This window comes from Manihot esculenta, chromosome 8, assembly GCF_001659605.2.
Source record: "Manihot esculenta cultivar AM560-2 chromosome 8, M.esculenta_v8, whole genome shotgun sequence".
NCBI lineage: Eukaryota > Viridiplantae > Streptophyta > Magnoliopsida > Malpighiales > Euphorbiaceae > Manihot > Manihot esculenta.
Genome location: NC_035168.2, coordinates 40989437 through 41012901, shown reverse-complemented (window position 1 = coordinate 41012901; position 23465 = coordinate 40989437). Strand labels below are relative to the sequence as shown.

The 23465-nt window shown below is 39.9% G+C and overlaps 1 protein-coding gene across 1 annotated transcript; it reads right to left on the bottom strand.

The window, feature by feature from the left end:
- Positions 1–1416: 1416 nt before the first annotated feature.
- LOC110621308 lies at positions 1417–2422 on the bottom strand. Its single transcript, XM_021765541.2, has 2 exons — positions 1733–2422; positions 1417–1591 (listed from the first exon to the last, which is right to left on the bottom strand). The coding sequence occupies exons 1-2, from the start codon at positions 2314–2316 to the stop codon at positions 1588–1590; spliced, it is 588 nt and encodes a 195-aa protein (XP_021621233.1). The 5' UTR covers positions 2317–2422; the 3' UTR covers positions 1417–1587.
- Between the last annotated feature and the right edge of the window lie 21043 nt (positions 2423–23465).

Here is a 23465-nt window from a genome sequence, read left to right as displayed (position 1 = left end):
TAGCATCATTAGTAGCACACAGCAGTTAACCACAGCTAAGGCTAGCGAGATTGAACAGAAAAGAAAAGAAAATGCTTAAGCAACAAGTGTTGGTTTATTTCATATCCCTTTGTGTGGTCATCTTGGTTGGTTGTTAGAAAGAAGCGGGCAAATTAAAGCAGGGGATCTCCTCTTTTGTTTTATGTGGTATTTTGGGTACCCAACAACAATGCAGCTGGTCTTGGGCCCATATGCATAATTGCTCATCGTACTTTCTATGTAAGTTGAAATTTTCCTTTCACTAAAGTCTAAAACTAACCAACATAATGCTTTTGCCTCTTGTTCGTTACAAAAGTACAGACAGCAATCTAGGAACAAATTTATCATCCCTAACTGTTTTTGTAGATCGCAATTAAAGCGTACAATGAGACTTGGCAGTTTCCAAGTGAAAGTATGGTAAATTTCAGACATTAACCATATTAACTAGCTCTGTAATCATTGTCACAGTGTATAACTCTGTCTAAGAGGAAGCTTCCCTGTTGAATCTGACTTCTGTTCTTTTAGTTTACATAATTAAGATCTGTGTGCCTTAAGCAACTCAATAATGGATCACTGGGCAGAGACAGATCAGTAACTACACATTCATTCAACAATTATTCATTAATTAAACAGTAGGATTTATTAATATAAATATAAACGGATTATCTGTGTAATTAAAGTAAGCAAAAGCTATCCCCTTTAAGAAATACGACAAGCTTTCATTATTTTGACGAGGACAAGACAGAACACAGACACCTAGCAAATGGAAAGATGCAAATTATAATATTGGGGTAGGAAACTGTACCCATCTTTCCTCTTAGCATTAAATAATTACACGGGTTAACATAGATACACAGCTATTGCTAGATGCTAAATTAATTGTACTTACAACAAGCAACTACCAATTGCACCACTCCTTAATATCTTCCTTGTACCCCACCAGTGTTCTTGCTAAGGCCTTGCAATTTTTAGAAATAATTAATAGTGGACCAGAGCAACAGGGATTAATCTTAGAATCGTTTTCAAATTAATACAAAATCATGTGATTCTTATTGTTTGTTTGGGGCTTCCAATGGGAATCTCATATTCATATTTTTGAAATGAGATCAAACTTTAATTTTATTTTTTTTTTTTGGGGTTTTCTTTTTTAAACAAATTATTATGGTCATACATATTTACGTACCAAAAAGACAAATATTGTTACAAAAAAAAAAAGAAAAAGAAACATAACTAATTTTTAATTTCATGAGTCTTCAATGCATAATTTGAGAAGCTGTAAAGACTGACAATTTAGATACACCAGAATAAGATCGAGCAATGTTTAACGTACAATACCATAGAAGAAGAAGAAGAAAAAGAAGAAGACGAGGAAGAAGAAGAAGAAGAAGAAGAAAGAAAGAAGCTGTAAAGACTGACAATTTAGATACACCAGAATAAGATCGAGCAATGTTTAACGTACAATACCATAGAAGAAGAAGGAAAACTCCCAAAAAAAAAGGGGACAAACAGGAAGAGATTTTTTTTTTCACCTAGGCCACTCAGATCCATGACCAAATCCAGATATTTTTACTACCAACCGTAGCATCCTTTAAGCCCATCTCTAAGAAGAAGAAGAAGAAGGAAAACTCCCAAAAAAAAAGGGGACAAACAGGAAGAGATTTTTTTTTCACCTAGGCCACTCAGATCCATGACCAAATCCAGATATTTTTACTACCAAGCGTAGCATCCTTTAAGCCCATCTCTACTAGCTCCAAAACACAAATACTTTGAAGTAGGGGATGGTGGTCCAACGGCTGCTTCTTCATCATATGCCCTTGAATCAAACGATGACCCAGGGCTAGAAAACCTGCTTCCTTGGTGATACTTTGTAGGAGTAGATGGAAGAAAACTGGAAGAATTGAGTGAAGACCATGAAGCAGATGATGGAGTATGCGATAGAGCTGAAGAAGTAGAGACAGCATTATTGGTTTTCTTGGGTTTGATTCTTGAGAAGAGAAAGTGCAAGAGATTGGATCTCGAGTAGAGCTTGTTGATGGGCTTTTTGTTAGAAGATGAATAGTATGAAGGAGGAGGAGTGAGTGGAGGGAGAGTACTTTCGCTCAAGGAATACTTAGGGGTACCTGGCTGTGACTCCCACATGAATGGAACTGCAACTGTAACTCCACCATAATCTACACGAAAGGAAGAGTTATCCACGGAGGTTTCCTTGGAGAGAAGCCTAGAAAAGAACTTGTCATCTTGCTTAATTCGGAAGGACTTCTGAGGGAGATCTGAGCTACCACCAAACATCTTAGGCATTGATGGCTTCCCACCGACTCTCTGAAATGGAAGGCAAGAAGAAGCATCCCCCTTGTGATTATATAGATATTTAAAAAGTAGCAATTGATGGAAGCCGCGTACTTAAAATAGAATCACACATGCATATAAAATGTAAATTGACTCCTTAAAAGGTTTGTTTGTGATGAAATATTGCATGGGTCTTATAATCTATCTGCCCGTTTTTAGTCCTTATTTTTACTGCCAGCAGATTATAAACAGTAGTAGATTTTATTAATTGAAAATTTACCGTATCAAGCAGGAAAGCAATTAATTTGCCATAATGGTCCTTAAAGGCTAGGGGTCAAACTATTCATCAAAGAGAGGGATAGAGGACTGTTATTGCAACCCTTCAATGAGTTCCGGGAATCAATTGGTCTGAATTTATCACATGTAATTAATATGTGTATGTATAAGAATGGCACTAGTGGATGTTTTTGGGTGATGATGGATCATCTGTTTTTATTATAATATATAGAATTGATCCGGACAGCAAGACGTGTGTCAATTAACTGGGGATTTACTATGGTATAATTTGTCAAAAGAGTTTTAGAATCATATTAATTAGCAAGTCTTTATCATGTATTAATTAAGACTTAGTTACAGTATTGCTATCCTCTTAACAATTTTCAAATGGGTATTACATCATCAGCTGCCCACATATTGGCTGATATTACCATTTACCACTTGTATAACAAATAGTATTAGTTTTCTTGTATTATGTAACATGATATTCAACTTTTGTTGGGTGAGGGATATAACAAGGATATGTTACCAAATCACTGTTTGACTATGTAAAACCACATTTTTAAGTTTATCAACTTTCCTTTGTTTTTTTTCTTTAAAGTGCTCACTTATATCTATGGGAAATTCTTAAGTGGTCCCATCTGTTTTTTCAATGAAAGGATCCATTTATTTATATTTTGATCTCTCTATATAGGTGCATGTTTTAAATTGTGTAATTGTTACCTTCGTAACATTTTCTTTTATCATTAATATATAAAATATTTTTATATCAATGTTTTTTAAGCAGATTAAAAGCTTGTAATTGACAGAAGTCAAATTTTCAGGAAGAAATAGAGAATATATATGGAATGCAGCATGCATGGAATTAATATGAGTGGAAGCCATTATTACATGCTTCAACTAATCTTTATTCTGTGGACTGCAATTGCGACACGCCTAATTTTGTGTTGGCCCTCAACAAGAGAACGTTGTTGGTATCTACATCAAAATCACAATGATCATATATGTTTTCTAATGCATCAGAATCACTTGTTGCTAGCCTGTTATATATGTTTTCTTATGCTACATCTAATCTAATTTTTCCATTTTTCATTCAAAGAAAAAGTTTTAGAAATCAATAGTTAAAAAAGAAAAGTTTTATAACTTACCATCCAATGCAAGGATCCAAACTCCTAATTATCAACCCTCGAGTTCCTCTCTCTTTTCTTCATCATGGAACACCCTCCTTTCAAATGCTTGTAACTTTGGTCTTTTCAAATTTTCTTCCATTTCCCAATCTGCTACATCAATAGGAAAATATATATATCTGGAAAAGTTGGTTGTATGGAAAGTCCTCCTGATTTAATCTCAAAACTTTGATTAACCAAATAATTCAGTTACAGATTATAATCTGTTGTGGAATATATTCATGGGAAAAGCTCCTCTGTACCTTTGGCAACTTGTTACTGTGTTTAAAGGTGTTCAACTTTCGTTAACCATATTGATGATTATCTTAAGCTTTGCCTCCCACATCGATTTCTTCTATTCCCCTGCTTTTAAGAAGAAGGTTGGTGCGTATGGGCTCTTTTTTCTGTGGTTAATGCAGTATCTTAAAAAAAGGGGAAAAAGAACTAAAATTTCTTGGCATTCAATGTTTGAATGTCACAATTGAGATGCCTAATTTAGAAATTTTTGCTATCAATCCTCTTGTCCAATTTTCTTGGGGACCATGATATTAATTGTTTTGATGATGTGCAAGCTTGGCTGAAGTCATTTTCCCATTTATTTTGAATTTTTTTCTCAAAATATAATTCGTTTTGCTCTTTTTTTTTTTAAAAAAAAAGTCATTTTAACTCTTTCACTTTATCTGTTATATTTACTTTTTTAATTTTTAAATTGTGAATATGCAATAAGCATGTTTTTTTTTAGGCAAAAGAAAAGAAAAGACAGTAACTGTACTAATAATTAATTTGCAAACATGATTATATTGTCACAGTCCTATGCCCCATTTTGGGTTGTTCTCCTTTGCGAAACAGCCTAACCAAGTTTGCATTTGCTTGATTCTCACTGCCCGATCAGAGTAAAAAAAAAAAAAAAAAAACAATCTTGAGGTAATTTGGCTGGCCATGCCCATTGTTTTGGTCAGCGTAGCTTCTGATTAATTTTGTATTCATGAATCCTGTGTTTCTAGTGAACCTAGTTTTTTATTATATATATATATATATATATATATATATATCAAAGCAACTATGGGATTGTTTATAAAAAAAAATTGATGAATTTATAAATATTTAGTAAAAATTATTAATAAATTAAGTTAGCGAGTTAAATGAAAAATGAATTTAAAAATTATTTAAATTAGTTTAGATCCCGTCGTTGAATGAAAAATTATGAAAAATGATAAATTGATTTCTTATTTCATTGTACTGATATTTATATACATCTCTAGTTGATTTTAAACTTGTTATTTTACAATATTTATAATAAAAATAAATACTGCATAAAGAATTTTTAAAAAATAATAAGAACATTGTATTGTGGGACAGTTATAAATGGACACGTTGCTCTTCTGGTACTTTCTATTCATCTGGTCTCCTTTTGATTTTGCTCTGAAACCATCTAATATAATGGCATCGTTTATTGTTTTATCTAGCAAGATCCCTCCTCAAGGTGGAAACAGCGGTAAGTCATGCAATCTCATCTTGAGCATATGACTTTTGAACTAATTAGAAACTAGGAGCTTCGTCAAAATGTCTGCTAGTTGGCTTCTTGATGAAATGTGCATGATGGAAATGAACCCCTTTGAAACTTGATCTCTTACCACGTGACAATTGCTTTGGAGGTGTTTTGCTCATTCGTAGAATACTGGATTTGCAGTTATGTGTTCCACAGTCTAGTTACCACAGGGCAAAAGAATCGAAAGTTGAGTTTGAAAGTGAAATTCTTTCATTAAGTAACTTATCCATTGAATTTCATACATTCTCGTTGCCATACTCCTGTATTCTCCTTCTATTGATGAACAACTTACTGTTACTTGTTTGTTTTGCTTTTTAGAAAGTAAAAGATAGCCTTAAAAAAATATAAAAATCTGTGATAGATCTTCGAGATACTGAGTAAGTGATCGATATTAAAACCACTAAAAATAACATATCCAAAGTCAATAATTATAAATTGCGTATAGAATGAATATGATCGAATCTACAGAGAATTGACACCAAGAATTTCCAAACAATAATTAGAAAAATAAAATGGAATTTTTGACGAGGAGAGAAGAAAAAATACAAATCAAAGCAATTAATGAAAGCAATAATTAAAAGAGAATAAGATCAATACAAATAAATTTTAGTTAAAAATTAGGATTCATTTTACTTTTAAAAATTAATCATAGAAAGAAAAATACATTTATTCATTCTAAAAAATTAGTTTTAGTTATAGAAGACGCTCCACATAACCAATTTCTTTGTAAATTTAAATTAATTAGGAAATGTTCCCTAATTAACCCTAGTTAATAAATAACCCAAATAACGTCTATTGGATTTAATTTATCAACCATCTTAAGAATTAGAGAGATCCAATTCTAACCAACAAACCAAATCGCATTGTGAGTTTATCTAAATCATGCAATTCCTTAATTGTTACTTGTTATTGAATACCTAAACAATTATAGACTTCAAGTATTCAAACTAATGATATATCACTTTGAAAGTATGAACAATGGGCCATATTGATCAAATAACAAATCAATAATAATATTAAGCTGAAATTGTATAAATATTAGAAAAATAAAATATAAATACTGATATTTAAATCTCACAATTCATGGATAAACTAAAATTTCAACCTAACTTTAACTAGAAATAAAAAGTTTAGCCACTCATGACTTGAGAGAAAATACAAAAGAGAAGAGAAGAGAAGAGAAGAAATTCGGCTAGTAGAGATGGTCCTCAAGATCTGCGGCTGTCCATAAAGATCAGATTAAATAGATGTTGAACCCTAATAGAATCCTTCCAAAATTAGGAGATCTTGATTGCTTTTATTAGAACTCCTTTAATTTTTTTTCCATTGGGAGAAGATTTCTTGATTCATAGAGGATAATATCTCGCATTTAAGGAGGAAAAATCTTGTGAGATTCTATGACTTTGAATGAAGATATCTGATCTTTTATTTTAAATTTAAATTAATTTCTCGCTCGTTGGCAGGTCTCCCTCTACTGCTGTTCGCTAGTTTGCCTAGAGACTTGGTCAAATCGTTGATCAAATCAGTTCAGCCACTGTACATAATCAACTTTTTTCTCATTATTTTTACACATCTTTTCTATTTTTTGTTTTTCTGCAAAAGCATGATAAAAGATGCAAAATTTATAGAAAATCACTTAGATAGGTGATAGAAGATAAGAAGAATATGTGCTAAATTTAGGCTTTATTAAATACCTCCACACTTAAATTATGTTTGCCCTCAAACATTCAAACAATTTAGATCATCAACTCCATTTTTTCATCTAGACTTTTGAATTGAAGCACAACAGTATACCATCATGCATATAACTAACAATCCCATGAGTCACATTGCAAACAATACTCCCAACAAAATCATTGACATAAATAGGAGAGATCAAGTTATTCACACTTAATCACACAAATAGTCAAGTAGTATTTATGGAGTGGTCACTAGATCCTATTTTAGCCAATTCCATTGTTGTTCAAAGTTGGTTCTTACGTTTAAAAATAAAATATCCAAGGCTTTTTTTTTTCATTTTTTATTTATGAACACTTATTTATCTCTTATTTAGAATGTCACCATTCTTTGGACGCGAATGTAATACCCGGCTAGACTCCGGTATCGAAATTCCTACCGTCCGGTGGAATCTCGGATGTCGAAAACCTCTAGAAGGGTAAAAGCATATTTTTATAAAATGTTTTAAATGTATCTTATGGTTTTAAGCTAAAAGGAAATTGAGTTTTAAAAGAAAAAAGACCAAGGAGACATTTCCAGGTTCGGCCGCTGAACCTCAAGTTCGGCCGCCGAACATGGGATGGTTTAGGGGGGGCAAGTTAGGCTTCCGAAAGTTTCAAAGGTTCGGCCGCCGAACTTGCATGAGTTTTGGAGGCACTTTAGGCTGCCGAAAGGTGGTCTGCCAGCCCCTATATAAGAGCTCCATGGCCGAAACGGGCGAGTTTTCTCCCCATTTTCGGCCACGGTGAGTTCTTGCTCTCCTATGGTTGTTTTCAATGTTTTTCCTCCCGATCTTTCATGTTTTAACAAGCTTTATGTCGTTTTGAAGATATTTAAACAAAAAGAGCAAGTTTTGGAAACTTGGAGACCAAAGAGCGGATTTCTCCCCATCTCCGAGTTGGATCGTCTCTCCTCTCGTTCTTCAAGAGGTAAGAGTAGATCCATAGTTCCTTTAATGTTTTAAGTAAGTTTTATGAAGTTTCTTGGGGTAGAAATGCATGTGTAGGTTTATGTGGAGTTTATGGGTTGACTGTATGTTTATGAACAATGTGTGTTGGATATGCATGTTTGATGTGTTGTAGATGGGGTTTAGGATAGTTTGAAACACCTAGGAGCTTGTATGCTTGAGTATGCATGTTGTAGAATAGGAAAATGCATGATTGAATGTGTTGGGAGGCGTTTATGCATGAGGAAGGCTGAGTTTCTATCCTTGGGAAGAACTCAGGTTCGGCAGCCGAAGGCTCTTTCGGCCGCCGAACCTGCCTGTGGTAGCATGAATCGGCTGCCGAACCCTGCCTCCGAAAGATGACTTTCGGCTCTGGAAGGGACTTTCGGCCGCCGAAGGTGCCGCCGAACATGCATGAGTTTCGTCTCTGGAGGGAACCTTCGGCCGCCGAAAGTGCCGCTGAAGGTGCATGACTTTCGGCTCTGGAGGGCCTTTCGGCCGCCGAACCTGCCGCCGAAAGTGCCCTGTTCAGCCTTCCTTTGCATGATTTCTATGATTATTTTAAGGTGTTTTAGGGGGTTTTTAGGAGTATTTTAAAGTCATGTTTATGGATGTTAGGTCCCTCATTTGAGTCCACCTGTATAGGTTCGGACCCGAGGAACCGAGGACCCCAGCAGTGAGTTTAGCTGCTTCTGAGTCTGCTAGAGCTTCAGCCAGAGGTGAGTGGAATACCTTATTTCATTTCAAAGTAAATGAAAGTTTTAGCATGATTTATGCATCATGAATACCATGAGATATATTAGGGTGTTGCATTAGAATTCACGAATATGTTGCATTGCATAATATGTTGTTGATGTGGATGAATGTTGAATGATCCATTAGCCCTCATATGTTATGACATGATGATATGATATGGAAGTCCAGGCGTGCCTGCACTACGCCCCTGGCACTATGTAAGAGAAAGACCGGGTGTGGCCTGCACTACGTCCCCGGCACAATTGGTTATGTATGATATGTTATGTATAAGAGAAAGACCAGGTGTGGCCTGCACTACGCCCCTGGCATGATTGGAATATATAGAGGCCTAAATGGTGACAAGTTCATCCTTGATGTGATTTGTTTGTGCTATGATGCATTCCATGTTATCATATGTTTTAAATACTATGTCTTATTATTCTGCTCACTGGGCTTTATAGCTCACCCCTCTCCCTTACCCCCCAGGATTGTAGGTACAGGGTAGACCGGGAGGTTAGCAGGAGTAGAGTTATGTTATTGTAATAGCTAGATGTGGACATGGATATGATGTAATGTAAAAGTACAGTATAGAAATGTTATGTAATGATGCTTGTGAAAGTTTAGAGTTGTGCTTGACCATAGTATTATTGTTAATCCCTTTCTAGTACATGATCTTAATGTTTAATGATGATTATTGTAAACCAAACTTAATTTATATTATGTCACCCCATTGGAGCATTGATGAGGACTCCAAGGTGGGGTTAATATTTATGTTTAAGGATAGTGCATGCACAGGTTGAGTTTGGTGATTGAATGGAAAGAAAAGTTCAAAATTTTTATGTATGTTGTTGATCATGTATGGGATTAAACAGGTTCACAGGATGAATGTTTGGCTTACTATGAGTCCCGGCGGCCTTAAGCCGATTTGGATCCTAGCGCCGGTAGCGGTCCGATTTTCGGGTCGTTACAGATTGGTATCAGAGCCCTAGGTTCATATGGTCGGACCTAGAGTGTCGGGCTCATGGAGGTTATAGAAGGTCAAGCACAATAGGAAAACCGTGTCCACTAGGATAGGATGAAGAGTCCTGTCTTGAATGATGATGTGAAATGCCATGATTTTATGCATGTGCATTAATGTTATGCTTTGATATGTGATGTATGTGATGCGGGTTTATGTGTTTGCACATGAACCATTTGTTGCTAATGTTCAAAATGATGTGTGCTGTTTTTCAGAAAACAGGATGAGAGGAACTCGTCGATCTGCACGATTGACTAGAGTACCACCCCAGGACGAGGGCACTGATGCCCGTCCTCCTGCATTGCCTAGGGCAATGTCAAGTAGGTCCAGCAAAGAAAGAGCGGTAAGAGACCCTAGAAGGTCTTTGGATCTGGGTAGAAGCAGATCAGTGAGGGGAACAGTACAAGGGGATATGTCAGAGGATGTGGGGGATCAGATGGATGTGGATCAGAAGAGGGATGGCAGTCTCGGAGTAAGTATGTCGGAAGAGGGAATGGGAGAGTCCCAAGGAGGCACTCAGGCCTTGGGATTTGTTCAGCCACCTTACTACCCACCCTTTTCACATAATCCCGGGTATTCGATGGGAGGTACATCGGATTACCCCAGTTTTAAACCTTATCACTCTCAGATGCCATACCCACCTTTCTACCCACCGTACTCACAGTACCCTATGTACCCACCCCCATCTTTCTATCCAGGTACCGTAAACCCTACCCCAGGGGATGCTGCACCTCCTCCACCACCAGCAGCACCTACTGTCCCAGAAACCCAAATGCCTAAACCTAGCTCATCTGGAGGGAGCAAGGTCAAGATGACCGATTACATGAAGTTGGGTGCTCCCCAGTTTGAAACAGGTGATGACCCGTTTGTGTACCTCGAAAGGGTCAAGACAATTACAGATGAGATAGGAGCCGATGACAGTAGAGCCATTCAGATGGCTGGGTTCACACTGAAATGCAAAAAGGCCCGAGAGTGGTTTAAGAATTATGTGAACCCGAGGTTGGACAGCCTATCATGGGAGGAGTTTGCAAATGAGTTTGCAGGATGGGCTTTCCCTGACAGTTCCAGGGAGCTGAAAATGATTGAATTTGAGCAGTTGAGGCAGACAGATGAGATGAGCGTGGATGAGTATACAGACAGATTCTTGGAGCTGTTACCGTTTGCTGGGCAGAATCTAGACACAGATCAGAGGAAGTCAAGGAGGTATATCATGAGGCTCCATTCCAGGTATTCCTCCTTGATTCAGTCAGCAGAGAGGGAGAGTTTCCATGCCATAATGGATATGGCTCGGAGAATGGAGGCTAGTGCAATAATCGAAGGAAAGGTTAAACAGTCAGTGGCACAGCCTTCTGGTTCCAAGACCCCAGGTGGGGGAAGGTTAGACCCTTCTTCTCTGAGTTCAGGCAGTAAGAAGTGGGACAGAGGTTCTAGGAAGTCAAAGAAGAACAAGTTCTGGAGCAAGATCAAGTCTGGTCTGGGATTAGGAAGTGGTTCGAGCTCAGGTGCAGATAATGCAGTATGCAAGAAGTGTGGGAAGCCGCACAAAGGAGTATGTCTGGTTGGGACGACAGCCTGCTTCAGATGTGGACAGGAGGGACACATGGCACGGAAGTGTCCTAGGGCAGCTTTTGTGGCGCAGTCTTAGCAGACAGCTTCTGGTAGTGTGGCTCAGCCAGCAGCTCCAGCCGCGACTCAGGCTAGTGGCAGAGGCAGAGGAAGAGGGGCAGCCTCTTCTTCAGCGGGTTTCAGGGGTGAGGGCCCGTCAGCTCCAGCACGGATCTTCACCATGACTCAGCCGGAGGCAAACACATCCAACACCGTGATGTTAGGTAATCTCATCATTGGTTGTTCTGATGTGTATGCATTAATGGACCCTGGTGCATCTCATTCTTTCATTGCTCCGAGGGCCGTCGAGAGGTTGGGATTGATGGTCTCTGGGTTAGAGTGTCCCCTATGGGTCAGTGGACCCAAGTGTGACCCGTCAGTGGCAGAGTCAGTCTGCCAGTGTAGTCCAGTTTTTATGGAGGGAAGATGCTTGTCCACTGACCTTGTGGTTCTAGATTTGACAGATTTTGACGTCATTCTAGGGATGGATTGGCTATCTACCCATGGTGCTACCTTGGATTGCAAAGACAAGGTAGTCAGGTTTAGATGTCAGGATGGGTCAGAGGTTGTCTTCAGAGGAGACAGGGGGAGTACACCTAGAGGTTTGATATCAGCCCTTCAGGCTCGTAGGCTGCTCAGGAGAGGTTATCAGGGTTTTCTAGCTCATGTGAGAGAGCTGGATAGTCATGTCAGAGAGCCCGCCTCAGTGCCCGTGGTCAGTGAGTTTTTAGATGTGTTCTCAGACGAGCTGCCAGGTTTACCACCTGCTAGGGAGATAGAGTTTGAAATTGAATTGATGCCTGGAACCAGACCGATCTCTATTCCTCCCTACAGGATGGCACCAGTAGAATTGAAGGAGCTTAAGGAGCAGTTGCAAGAGTTGGTAGATAGAGGATTCATCAGACCGAGTACCTCACCTTGGGGTGCTTCAGTGCTATTTGTGAAAAAGAAAGATGGATCCCTTAGACTTTATATCGACTACAGGCAGTTGAACAAGGTCACTACCAAGAATAAGTACCCGTTGCCAAGGATCGATGATCTATTCGACCAGCTAGCAGGAGCAGGTTGTTTCTCCAAGATAGATCTGAGATCAGGGTACCATCAGCTGAGGATAAAGGAAGAGGATGTACCGAAGACAGCTTTCAGGACCAGATATGGGCATTATGAGTTCCTTGTGATGCCGTTCGGGTTAACCAATGCCCCCACAGCATTCATGGATCTCATGAACAGAGTGTTTAGCCAGTACCTGGATCACTTTGTTATTGTCTTCATAGATGATATCTTAGTGTATTCCAGGAATGCAGAGGAGCATGCCCATCATCTGAGGTTAGTTCTGCAGACCTTGAGGGAACATGGCTTGTACGCCAAGTTCTCCAAGTGTGAGTTCTGGCTAAGGAGCATCTCTTTCTTGGGGCATGTGGTGTCAGAAAATGGAATCGAGGTAGACCCCAAGAAAGTGGAAGCTGTAGCTAACTGGCCTAGACCCACTACGGTGACAGAGCTCAAGAGCTTCTTGGGTTTAGCAGGTTACTACAGGAGGTTCGTTCAGGACTTCTCTAAGATTGTAGCTCCCATGACCAGATTGACTAAGAAGAACCAGAGGTTCGTGTGGACCGACCAGTGTGAAGAGAGCTTTGAGGAGCTAAAGAAGAGGTTGACTTCAGCACCGGTGTTAGCTCTACCAACTAGTAATGAGGACTTCACGGTCTTCTGTGATGCGTCCCGTGTGGGACTGGGTTGTGTGCTGATGCAGAACGAAAGGGTGATTGCTTATGGTTCTAGGCAGCTGAAGAAGCACGAGTTGAATTACCCTACACATGACCTAGAGATGGCGGTGGTAATCTTTGCACTCAAGATGTGGAGGCACTACCTTTACGGGGTAAAATGTGAGATCTTCACCGATCATAAAAGCCTGCAGTACATCCTGAGTCAGAGAGATTTGAATTTGAGGCAGAGAAGATGGGTAGAACTGCTCAGTGACTATGATTGCAAAATTCAGTACCATCCGGGTAAGGCGAATGTTGTGGCAGACGCCTTAAGCCGGAAATCACTTGGCAGTTTGTCCCATATATCAGCAGAGAGGAGGCCGGTGGTGAGGCAGTTCTTCAAGTTCATGAATAAAGGTCTACAGTTGGATTTATCTGGTACAGGTGGTTTGATTGCCCAGATGAGAGTGGCACCCGTGTTTCTGGAGCAGGTGGCTCAGAAACAGCATGAGGAACCAGAGTTAGTGAAGATTGCCAGGACTATTCAGTCGGGCAAGGATAGTGAGTTCAGATTTGACAGTAAAGGGATCCTCCGCTATGGAAACAAATTGTGTGTACCAGATGACGTATGGCTGAAAGGAGACATTATGAGAGGCTCATAATGCCAGATACAGTGTTCACCCTGGAGCCACCAAGATGTATCAAGATTTGAAGAAGGTTTATTGGTGGCCAGCTATGAAAAGAGAAGTGGCACAGTTTGTGTCAGCCTGCGAAGTATGTCAGAGGGTGAAGCTGGAATATAAGAAGCCGGCTGGAATGCTTAACCCACTACCTATTCCAGAGTGGAAATGGGAGAACATAGCTATGGACTTCGTGGTGGGGTTATCGGCGACGTCCAACAGATTGCACTCCATATGGGTGATTGTGGACAGACTCACCAAATCTGCTCACTTCATCCCTGTCAGGAGTGGCTATTCTGTGGACAAGTTGGCGCAGGTGTATGTTGATGAGATCGTCAGGCTGCATGGGGTCCCTGTTTCAATAGTGTCTGATAGAGGACCCTAGTTCACCTCCAGGTTTTGGCGGAGTCTGCAGAACGCTATGGGTACCAGGTTGGATTTTAGCACTGCTTTCCATCCACAGACGGACGGACAATCAAAGAGGACCATCCAAACAATTGAAGATATGCTCAGAATGTGTGTGCTAGATTTTGGCGGTTCTTGGAGGCAACATCTACCTTTGGTGGAGTTTACTTACAATAACAGTCATTATGCTAGCATAGGGATGGCTCCATATGAAGCTTTGTATGGAAGGAAGTGCAGGTCGCCTATCTATTGGGAAGAAGTTGGAGAAAAGGCCTTGGTAGGGTCTGAGCTAGTAGAGATCACCAGCAGAGTGGTGCCCATCATCAGAGAAAGGATTAAGACTGCTGCAAGCAGGTAGAAGAGTTATGCAGACATCCGCAGAAGGCAAGTAGAGTTTCAGGAGGGGGATTTGGTATTGCTCAAGGTGTCTCCAATGAAAGGGGTGATTCGATTTGGGAAGAAGGGTAAGCTAGCTCCACGATACATCGGACCCTTTGAACTCTTGCAAAAGATTGGGAATGTATCGTACAAGCTGGACTTGCCTGCTTCAATGGAGAGAATCCATCCGGTTTTCCATGTTTCCATGTTAAGGAAGTTCGTGTCCGATCCGGGCAAGGTTCTTAGTGAGCCTGATGTGGAGATGATAGAGCATATTTTAGTCCATATTTTCATGGTCTTATTGATGTTTATTTGCACCTATTCTACCTAATTTTGTTGTTTTAATCATGTTTTGCAAGTATTAGGTGTGAAGAAACATTTTGGAGAAAATGCTCTTTAAAATGCCAAAAGAAGCCCAAATTGGAGAAGCAACTTTCGGAGGCAACTTTCAGAAGCCAAAACTCAGTCATCTTCGGCGGCAACCTTCGGCGGCCGAATGAGGACTCCAGAGACGAAAGTGGACCATCTTCGGCGGCAATCTTCGGCGGCCGAACCATGCAGACAGAGACGAAAGTCCACTACCTTCGGCCCCCGAATCCCAACCTTCGGCCGCCGAACCTCCAAAATTCCAGCCTCCGAAACTCAACTTAGGCAGCCGAAAATGCGCTCCATTGCACTCCTTCCTTGTTCAAGAAGCCATATCCCAAGTTGCCATATTTGAGGAGCCAAATAAGGGAAATATCTTGAGATCCAAATCTTCAATATTTACATTCAATTATTGGATTTCAAGATCCCCCTTATTAAGGAAAGAAAATCCAAAGATCACATGCTTCCTACTTAGTGCCATGCACATTCAAAATTCAAAAGGGGTCTCTACCTTCCTTATTAGTGCATGGGCAGCCTCTTAACTATTTAGGCAACATCTTGAAGACCTTGGGCAGCAAGTAAAAAGACCAAAGTGCCCCCACTTGCCTTCAATCACATGCAACTCGTTTTTGCCTTCACTCATGCACAAACAAGGCACATGCAACACCAAGGACACTTTGGACAGCCTCTAAAAGTCTCCTGGACTTCCATGAAACCCTAGGCAGCCTTTCAAGACATATTTAAAGGCTTCAAGAAGACAAGAAGACAGGTTTTTTTCTTCTCCAAGAATCGGCAGCCTCTTCCAAGGCCTCTCTCACCCTAGTTCTTCATCTTTTGCTCTCTTTTCTTTTATTTTCTATTTGGTTCAGCCATGAGTGGCTGAAACCCTCTTTCTAGTTGAGGATTGGTTGAAACTAAGGTTGTTTAAAGGGTTGTGAGATCTGAACATAAAGTGTTTACTTTTGATTTATTCAATATTCATGCAATTGTGCTTAATTCTAAGGTTGCTTTGTTGTTTTGATCAAATTGGCCACTTGATTCTTGATTGCAAAGTTAATTGATTGTTGATTAGGATATTTGTTAGTCCGTAATTGCTGGAAATATTCTGATCTAAGAACACTTGGTGTAAAAACCAAGAAATTGCATGATCTAACATCATCTCATGCGTTTGAGTAGTTAGGGTATGGATCTTTCTTGTTCTTCATGCAATTGGCAATTGTTTTGATGCCTATGGCCCAAGGACGTTCCTTGGCAATTTGTTGATTAGTAATTGGTTAGAGGACGTTCCCTAATCAATTTGTTCATAAGGAAAGACATGGTGGTGAGAAGCGTCTTCCACCCCCATAACCAACCTATTGAATCAATCAAGGTAACCATGTTTCAATGATCAACCCAAACAACCAAAGTGGATCCATATCTTCAACTAGACCTTTCTCTTATTAATTTCCTCTTTTATTTTTATTACTTGCTGTTTTAATTGCTTTCATTAGTTGTTAATCAAATCATCTCAAAACCCCCCTTTTTACTTTCCTTGCACTTTACTTTTGTTCTATTTGCAATTACTTGCTTTCTATTGTGTTTTCAATTGGTTTTATTGGTCTTGATTGAGATAAATAAATAGGTAATCAATTCTCTGTGGATACGATCCTTCACCACTGTCTACAGTTGTATTTGTAGGTAACCAAGAAGGTTATTTTTGACCGGCTTCGACAACCGCTCCTGTCAAAAATTGGCGCCGTTGCCGGGGAATTGACTTCACTTGTTTGTTTATTTCTTCTTACATGACCAGATCTGAAAGTAGGGACACTCTGCCCTTTGATCCAGAAATTGAACGCACTCTCAGAAGGCTTGGAAAGCAAGTTTCTGCACCTGCAGAACATTCTGCTCAACCTTCGGCCGCCGAAACTCACCAACATTCGGCCGCCGAAAGTCCTGCACTCCAGCAACCAAGTTGCGCACCAATGGCAGAACCTCAAGCACCAGCTGCTGCCCATGATGGACATGCTGTCCAAGGCCAGATAATTCAAGAAAATCCAGCAAATAGGCCACAAGCACAAAGGGAAAGAACCATGAGGGAGTTAGCAACTCCTATAGGTGATTATGCTCCACTTTGCATCACCTATCCACCTCTTACAGTTCCCTTTGAACTGAAATCAGGTTTGATTCATCATCTTCCTAAATTTAGAGGTTTGCAAAATGAAAATCCACGTAAGCACTTAAAAGAATTTAAAATTATTTGCTCATCGATGGGACCTCAAGGGATCTCTGAAGATCATGTTAAACTAAGAGCTTTTCCTTTTTCATTAGATGACCATGCTAAGGATTGGTTATTTTATTTGCCACCTGGATCTATAACTTCTTGGGATGATATGGTCCAAGCCTTTTTGGACAAATACTTCCCACCATCTAAATCAATTGGCATAATAAGAGAAATCACTAGCATAAGGCAAAAACCAACTGAGGACTTATATGATTATTGGGAAAGGTTTGAAAGACTATGTACAGGTTGTCCACAACATGATATGTCAGACAAAGCCCTCATTCAGTTCTTCTATGGAGGCTTGATTCCATCAGAAAGGAAACTCATAAATGTAGCTTGTGGAGGATCCATCCTAGACAAGACACCTAGGGAGATGAAGGAACTAATATTCAATCTTGCAGCTTCATCCAAGCAATATGAAGAAGAGGGGCAAGCGCAAAGAGGAATCTATGAGGTAAGAACATCCTCTGTTGAATTTCAACTTTCAAAACTAACTTCTCTTATGGAAAAGATCGCCCTTGGCCAAGCTCAACAAAATCAAGCACCTCAGCCTCCTAGGCCATGTGAGATCTGTTTCCATGTAGGACACCCCACTGATCAATGTCCTACTCTCCAAGAAGATCACCACCAAGTCAATGCAATGGGGAGGTACAACAACCAACCTAGATATGATCCATACTCCAATACATACAATCCAGGTTGGAAAGATCACCCCAATTTCAGCTATGGAAAGAGCAACAGTGATCAGAACTACCAAAGCTACCAAAAAAATCAAGCCCAACCAGCACCCTCAAATCCTAATCAGAACCTTGAAAAGATCATGCAAACAATGATGGAAACAATGGTGAACACCATGCAAGGCGTGCGACAAGACCTAGGCCAAATGACCACATCAATGCAAGGTGTGCAACAAAACCTAAGCCAAATGGCCACCTCTATAGGCCAACTGCAATCCCAAGGTAAGCTCCCTTCTCAAACTAAAACCAACCCCAGACAGAATGTTAGTGCTATTACCTTGAGAAGTGGCAAAGAGCTTCAAGATACTAATCATGAGCAAGAACCCAGTCCACCTGAAGCCTCTCCATCTCAATCTGAGCCACCTCATGCGCACAAGACTGATCCAAAAGTAAGTTTCCACATTCCTCCTCCTTTTCCCAAGAGATATGAAAGAACACAAAAAGAAAAAGAAGAAAAGGAGATTCTTGACACTTTCAGAAAAGTGCAAATCAATATACCTCTGCTAGATGCTGTTAAGCAGATTCCCAGGTACGCTAAATTTCTGAAGGAGCTTTGCACAAATAGAAGGAAGCTTGCTGAAAGAGAGAAAGTAAGTGTAGGTGAGGTAGTTACTGCTGTTATTAAAAGAGAACTCCCTACCAAATGCAAGGACAAAGGTATGTTTGCTATCTCTTGCAAAATTGGGAATGTTGGTATCAAAAAAGCCATGTGTGATCTTGGTGCATCTATCAATGTCATGCCTCTCTCCATCTATAAATCTCTTAATGCATGTGCTTTGAAAGAAACAAGAGTTGTGATTCAACTAGCTGATAGATCTGTGGTATACCCCATAGGTGTTCTTGAAGATGTGTTAGTCCAAGTAGATGAACTTGTCTTTCTTGCTGATTTTTATGTGATTGATACTAAGGAAGATAGTTGCAATACTAGTTCTGACATTCTTCTTGGGCGTCCTTTCTTGAGTACTGCTAGAACTAAAATTGATGTGCATGATGGTACTCTTACCATGGAATTTGAAGGGGAAGTAATTAAGTACAATGTCTATGATGCCATGAAATATCCACATGATATGTCCCCTGTTTATGGTCTTGATATTATTGATTGTTTGAGCCAAGATGTGTTTAATGAAAATCAAGACTCTATTTTAGATGATGACCTTTGCAGGATTGAAAATCTGAAACTAAAAGAAACAGTCTGCAGCATTCAGCAAATTGAGGTTGCACAGACAGAAGACATTCGGCAGCCGAACATAGACCACTTTCGGCCGCCGAACCCCACTGAGCTTCAATCATCGCATTCTGATGCACCACTTTAGAAACACAATGCGCAAACAGAAGACGCACTTCGGCCGCCGAACATCTTTCGGCCGCCGAACTTGGGAGACTTGCGGAAGCCGAATCCATCACCGCAGCTCATTCCGGAACTCAAAGACATTCGGCCGCCGAACTCAGAACCTTTTCGGCCGCCGAACCTTTCACAGCAGCCTCCATCGCAAGCAAGCTCTTCTAAACCACCTTTGCAACCACCTTCTGATCTGAAACCTCTCCCAGACCATCTGAAATACATGTACTTGGGAGCCAACAAGACACTTCCAGTAATAGTGTCCAATGAATTGAACCAACATGAAGAAGCAAGCCTCTTGAAGGTACTACAAAAACACAAGGAAGCCATAAGATGGACCATTGATGACATCAAAGGTATTTCTCCCTCCACCTGCATGCATAGAATTCACATGGAGGAAGAATGCAAGCCAGTTAGAGATGCTCAAAGAAGGCTGAATCCACCCATGATGGAAGTAGTGAAAAAAGAGATAGTCAAGCTCCTTGATGCAGGCATCATATACCCAATCTCTGATAGCAAATGGGTGAGCCCTGTACATGTAGTTCCAAAGAAAACTGGAATTACCATTGTTCCAAATGCTGAAGGAGAACTTGTACCCACCAGAGTTCAAAATGGATGGAGGGTATGCATGGACTATAGGAAGCTCAATTCTGCAATAAGAAAAGATCACTTCCCACTTCCCTTCATTGATCAGATGCTAGAAAGGCTTGCAGGTAAAACTCACTATTGTTGTTTAGATGGTTATTCAGGTTTCTACCAAATTCCAGTTGCCCCAGAAGATCAAGAGAAGACTACTTTCACCTGCCCTTTTGGCACTTTTGCCTTTAGGAGGATGCCCTTTGGACTCTGCCACCTTTCAGCGATGCATGATGAGCATATTTTCTGACTATGTTGGTAAGACGATTGAGGTATTTATGGATGACTTCACAGTTCATGGCAACACTTTTGATGAATGCCTTTCCAACTTAGAAAAGATTTTGCAAAGATGCGTTGAGACTAACCTTGTGCTTAATTATGAAAAGTGTCATTTTATGGTTAATCAAGGTATGGTCTTAGGTCATGTTGTTTCAGCCAAAGGCATTGAAGTTGACAAAGCTAAGGTGGACACCATCAAAAATCTGCCTTACCCTTCCAATGTTAAAGACATCCGTTCCTTCCTTGGACATGCAGGCTTCTACAGAAGATTCATAAAAGACTTCTCAAAAATCACACAACCATTGTGCAAATTACTCCAACAAGATGTTGCATTTGATTTTGATGCAAATTGCAAAAGAGAATTTGATCTGATAAAAGAACTGCTTGTGACTGCCCCAATCATCCAAGGGCCCGACTGGAACCTACCTTTTGAAATCATGTGCGATGCAAGCAACTATGCTGTAGGAGCAGTCTTGGGACAACGTGTGGGAAACTCACCCCACGTCATCCACTATGCCTCTCGCACTTTGGATGCTACACAAAGCAATTACACAACAACTGAAAAGGAGCTCTTAGCTGTTGTATTTGCCCTAGAGAAATTCAGACCATATCTCTTGGGTACCAAAGTCATTATCTACTCTGACCATGCAACTCTGCGATATCTGATCAAGAAAAAAGAAGCAAAACCAAGACTCATTCGGTGGATCCTTTTACTACAAGAATTTGACCTAGAAATAAGGGACAAGAAAGGGAAAGAAAATCTGGTAGCTGACCACCTCAGCCGACTCCCATCCACTTCTGCACCTTGTCCAGTTGAGGAAGCTTTCCCGGACGAACATCTGTTCGTCACTCATTCTGCCTAAGTGATCATACCATGCACACCACACCCCAGGGAAGTACTCAGTGTCCTTTGTTCTTTTATGTTTCTTATACATTGAGGACAATGCATGATTTAGGTGTGGGGGTGTATATCTCTGAATTTTTACTTTTAAGTTTATTTTTGCTTTAATCTTTAGTTTGCTTGCATTAGGAAAATTTTTTTTCATTTTTGTTATTGTTATGCTTTCAATAAAACACACACAACCACAACCATCATTCTTCTTTTTGTTTTGCTCTACTCAAACTTATGAACTATGTTGGATGAGTCTTTTCTTGCCTTGACCCCATTGATGTTATAACTCTTTAAACTCATGTTGAATCACTTGCAGTGGGTTGTGTTCATGTTTGAGAATTGCCTTTTGAATTGAATCTTTGAGTTTGCCATGGTGAAAAACATATTAATGACCCTCAATCGATGAGAAAAATCTGAATTTGTGTGAATGAACTTAATATGACTTGCTTAGCAATAGGTGTTGATTTGCCCAAGTCATTGAGAGAAAGAAAATTCAGCAAAGGCAAAGCCCTCAAAAGCACAAATTCAAAAAACTGTTCCAATGGTCAAAAGACTAAGAACAAGGCTACTAGCCACTTGGATAGGTGACCAACTAAAATATCAAAAAGTTACATCAAAAATAGGTTGGTGACCTTTCCAAGCAAGATCTAAAGTGCAAAAGCCTGAATAAAGTACTTCAAGGTAAGGGCAAGTCACACCAAAAGCTGGAAAAGTCTTAACAATAATATGCATGATCTCTCTTGAGGAAAACAAATCCTAGCCATGGTAAACAAAGGGAATCAAGGAAAAGAGGTAAGTAATCTTCATGCACATACTCTTCACTACAATGCTTCAACATAAGTGTCTTGAGTAAGAGCTTAAAGTGGAAATAAGGATCAAGTAGCAAAGAAAACTTATTTGACTGTGTTTATTTGCTTGAGGACAAGCAAAAGCTTATGTGTGGGGGTATTTGATAGAGCATATTTTAGTCCATATTTTCATGGTCTTATTGATGTTTATTTGCACCTATTCTACCTAATTTTGTGGTTTTAATCATGTTTTGCAAGTATTAGGTGTGAAGAAACATTTTGGAGAAAATGCTCTTTAAAATGCCAAAAGAAGCCCAAATTGGAGAAGCAACTTTCGGAGGCAACTTTCGGAAGCCAAAACTAAGTCATCTTCGGCGGCAACCTTCGGCGGCCGAATGAGGACTCCAAAGACGAAAGTGGACCATCTTCGGCGGCAATCTTCGGCGGCCGAACCATGCAGACAGAGACGAAAGTCCACTACCTTCGGCCCCCGAATCCCAACCTTCGGCCGCCGAACCTCCAAAATTCCAGCCTCCGAAACTCAACTTAGGCAGCCGAAAATGCGCTCCATTGCACTCCTTCCTTGTTCAAGAAGCCATATCCCAAGTTGCCATATTTGAGGAGCCAAATAAGGGAAATATCTTGAGATCGAAATCTTCAATATTTACATTCAATTATTGGATTTCAAGATCCCCCTTATTAAGGAAAGAAAATCCAAAGATCACATGCTTCCTACTTAGTGCCATGCACATTCAAAATTCAAAAGGGGTCTCTACCTTCCTTATTAGTGCATGGGCAGCCTCTTAACTATTTAGGCAACATCTTGAAGACCTTGGGCAGCAAGTAAAAAGACCAAAGTGCCCCCACTTGCCTTCAATCACATGCAACTCGTTTTTGCCTTCACTCATGAACAAACAAGGCACATGCAACACCAAGGACACTTTGGACAGCCTCTAAAAGTCTCCTGGACTTCCATGAAACCCTAGGCAGCCTCTCAAGACATATTTAAAGGCTTCAAGAAGACAAGAAGACAGGTTTTTTTCTTCTCCAAGAATCGGCAGCCTCTTCCAAGGCCTCTCTCACCCTAGTTCTTCATCTTTTGCTCTCTTTTCTTTTATTTTCTATTTGGTTCAGCCATGAGTGGCTGAAACCCTCTTTCTAGTTGAGGATTGGTTGAAACTAAGGTTGTTTAAAGGGTTGTGAGATCTGAACATAAAGTGTTTACTTTTGATTTATTCAATATTCATGCAATTGTGCTTAATTCTAAGGTTGCTTTGTTGTTTTGATCAAATTGGCCACTTGATTCTTGATTGCAAAGTTAATTGATTGTTGATTAGGATATTTGTTAGTCCGTAATTGCTGGAAATATTCTGATCTAAGAACACTTGGTGTAAAAACCAAGAAATTGCATGATCTAACATCATCTCATGCGTTTGAGTAGTTAGGGTATGGATCTTTCTTGTTCTTCATGCAATTGGCAATTGTTTTGATGCCTATGGCCCAAGGACATTCCTTGGCAATTTGTTGATTAGTAATTGGTTAGAGGACGTTCCCTAATCAATTTGTTCATAAGGAAAGACATGGTGGTGAGAAGCGTCTTCCACCCCCATAACCAACCTATTGAATCAATCAAGGTAACCATGTTTCAATGATCAACCCAAACAACCAAAGTGGATCCATATCT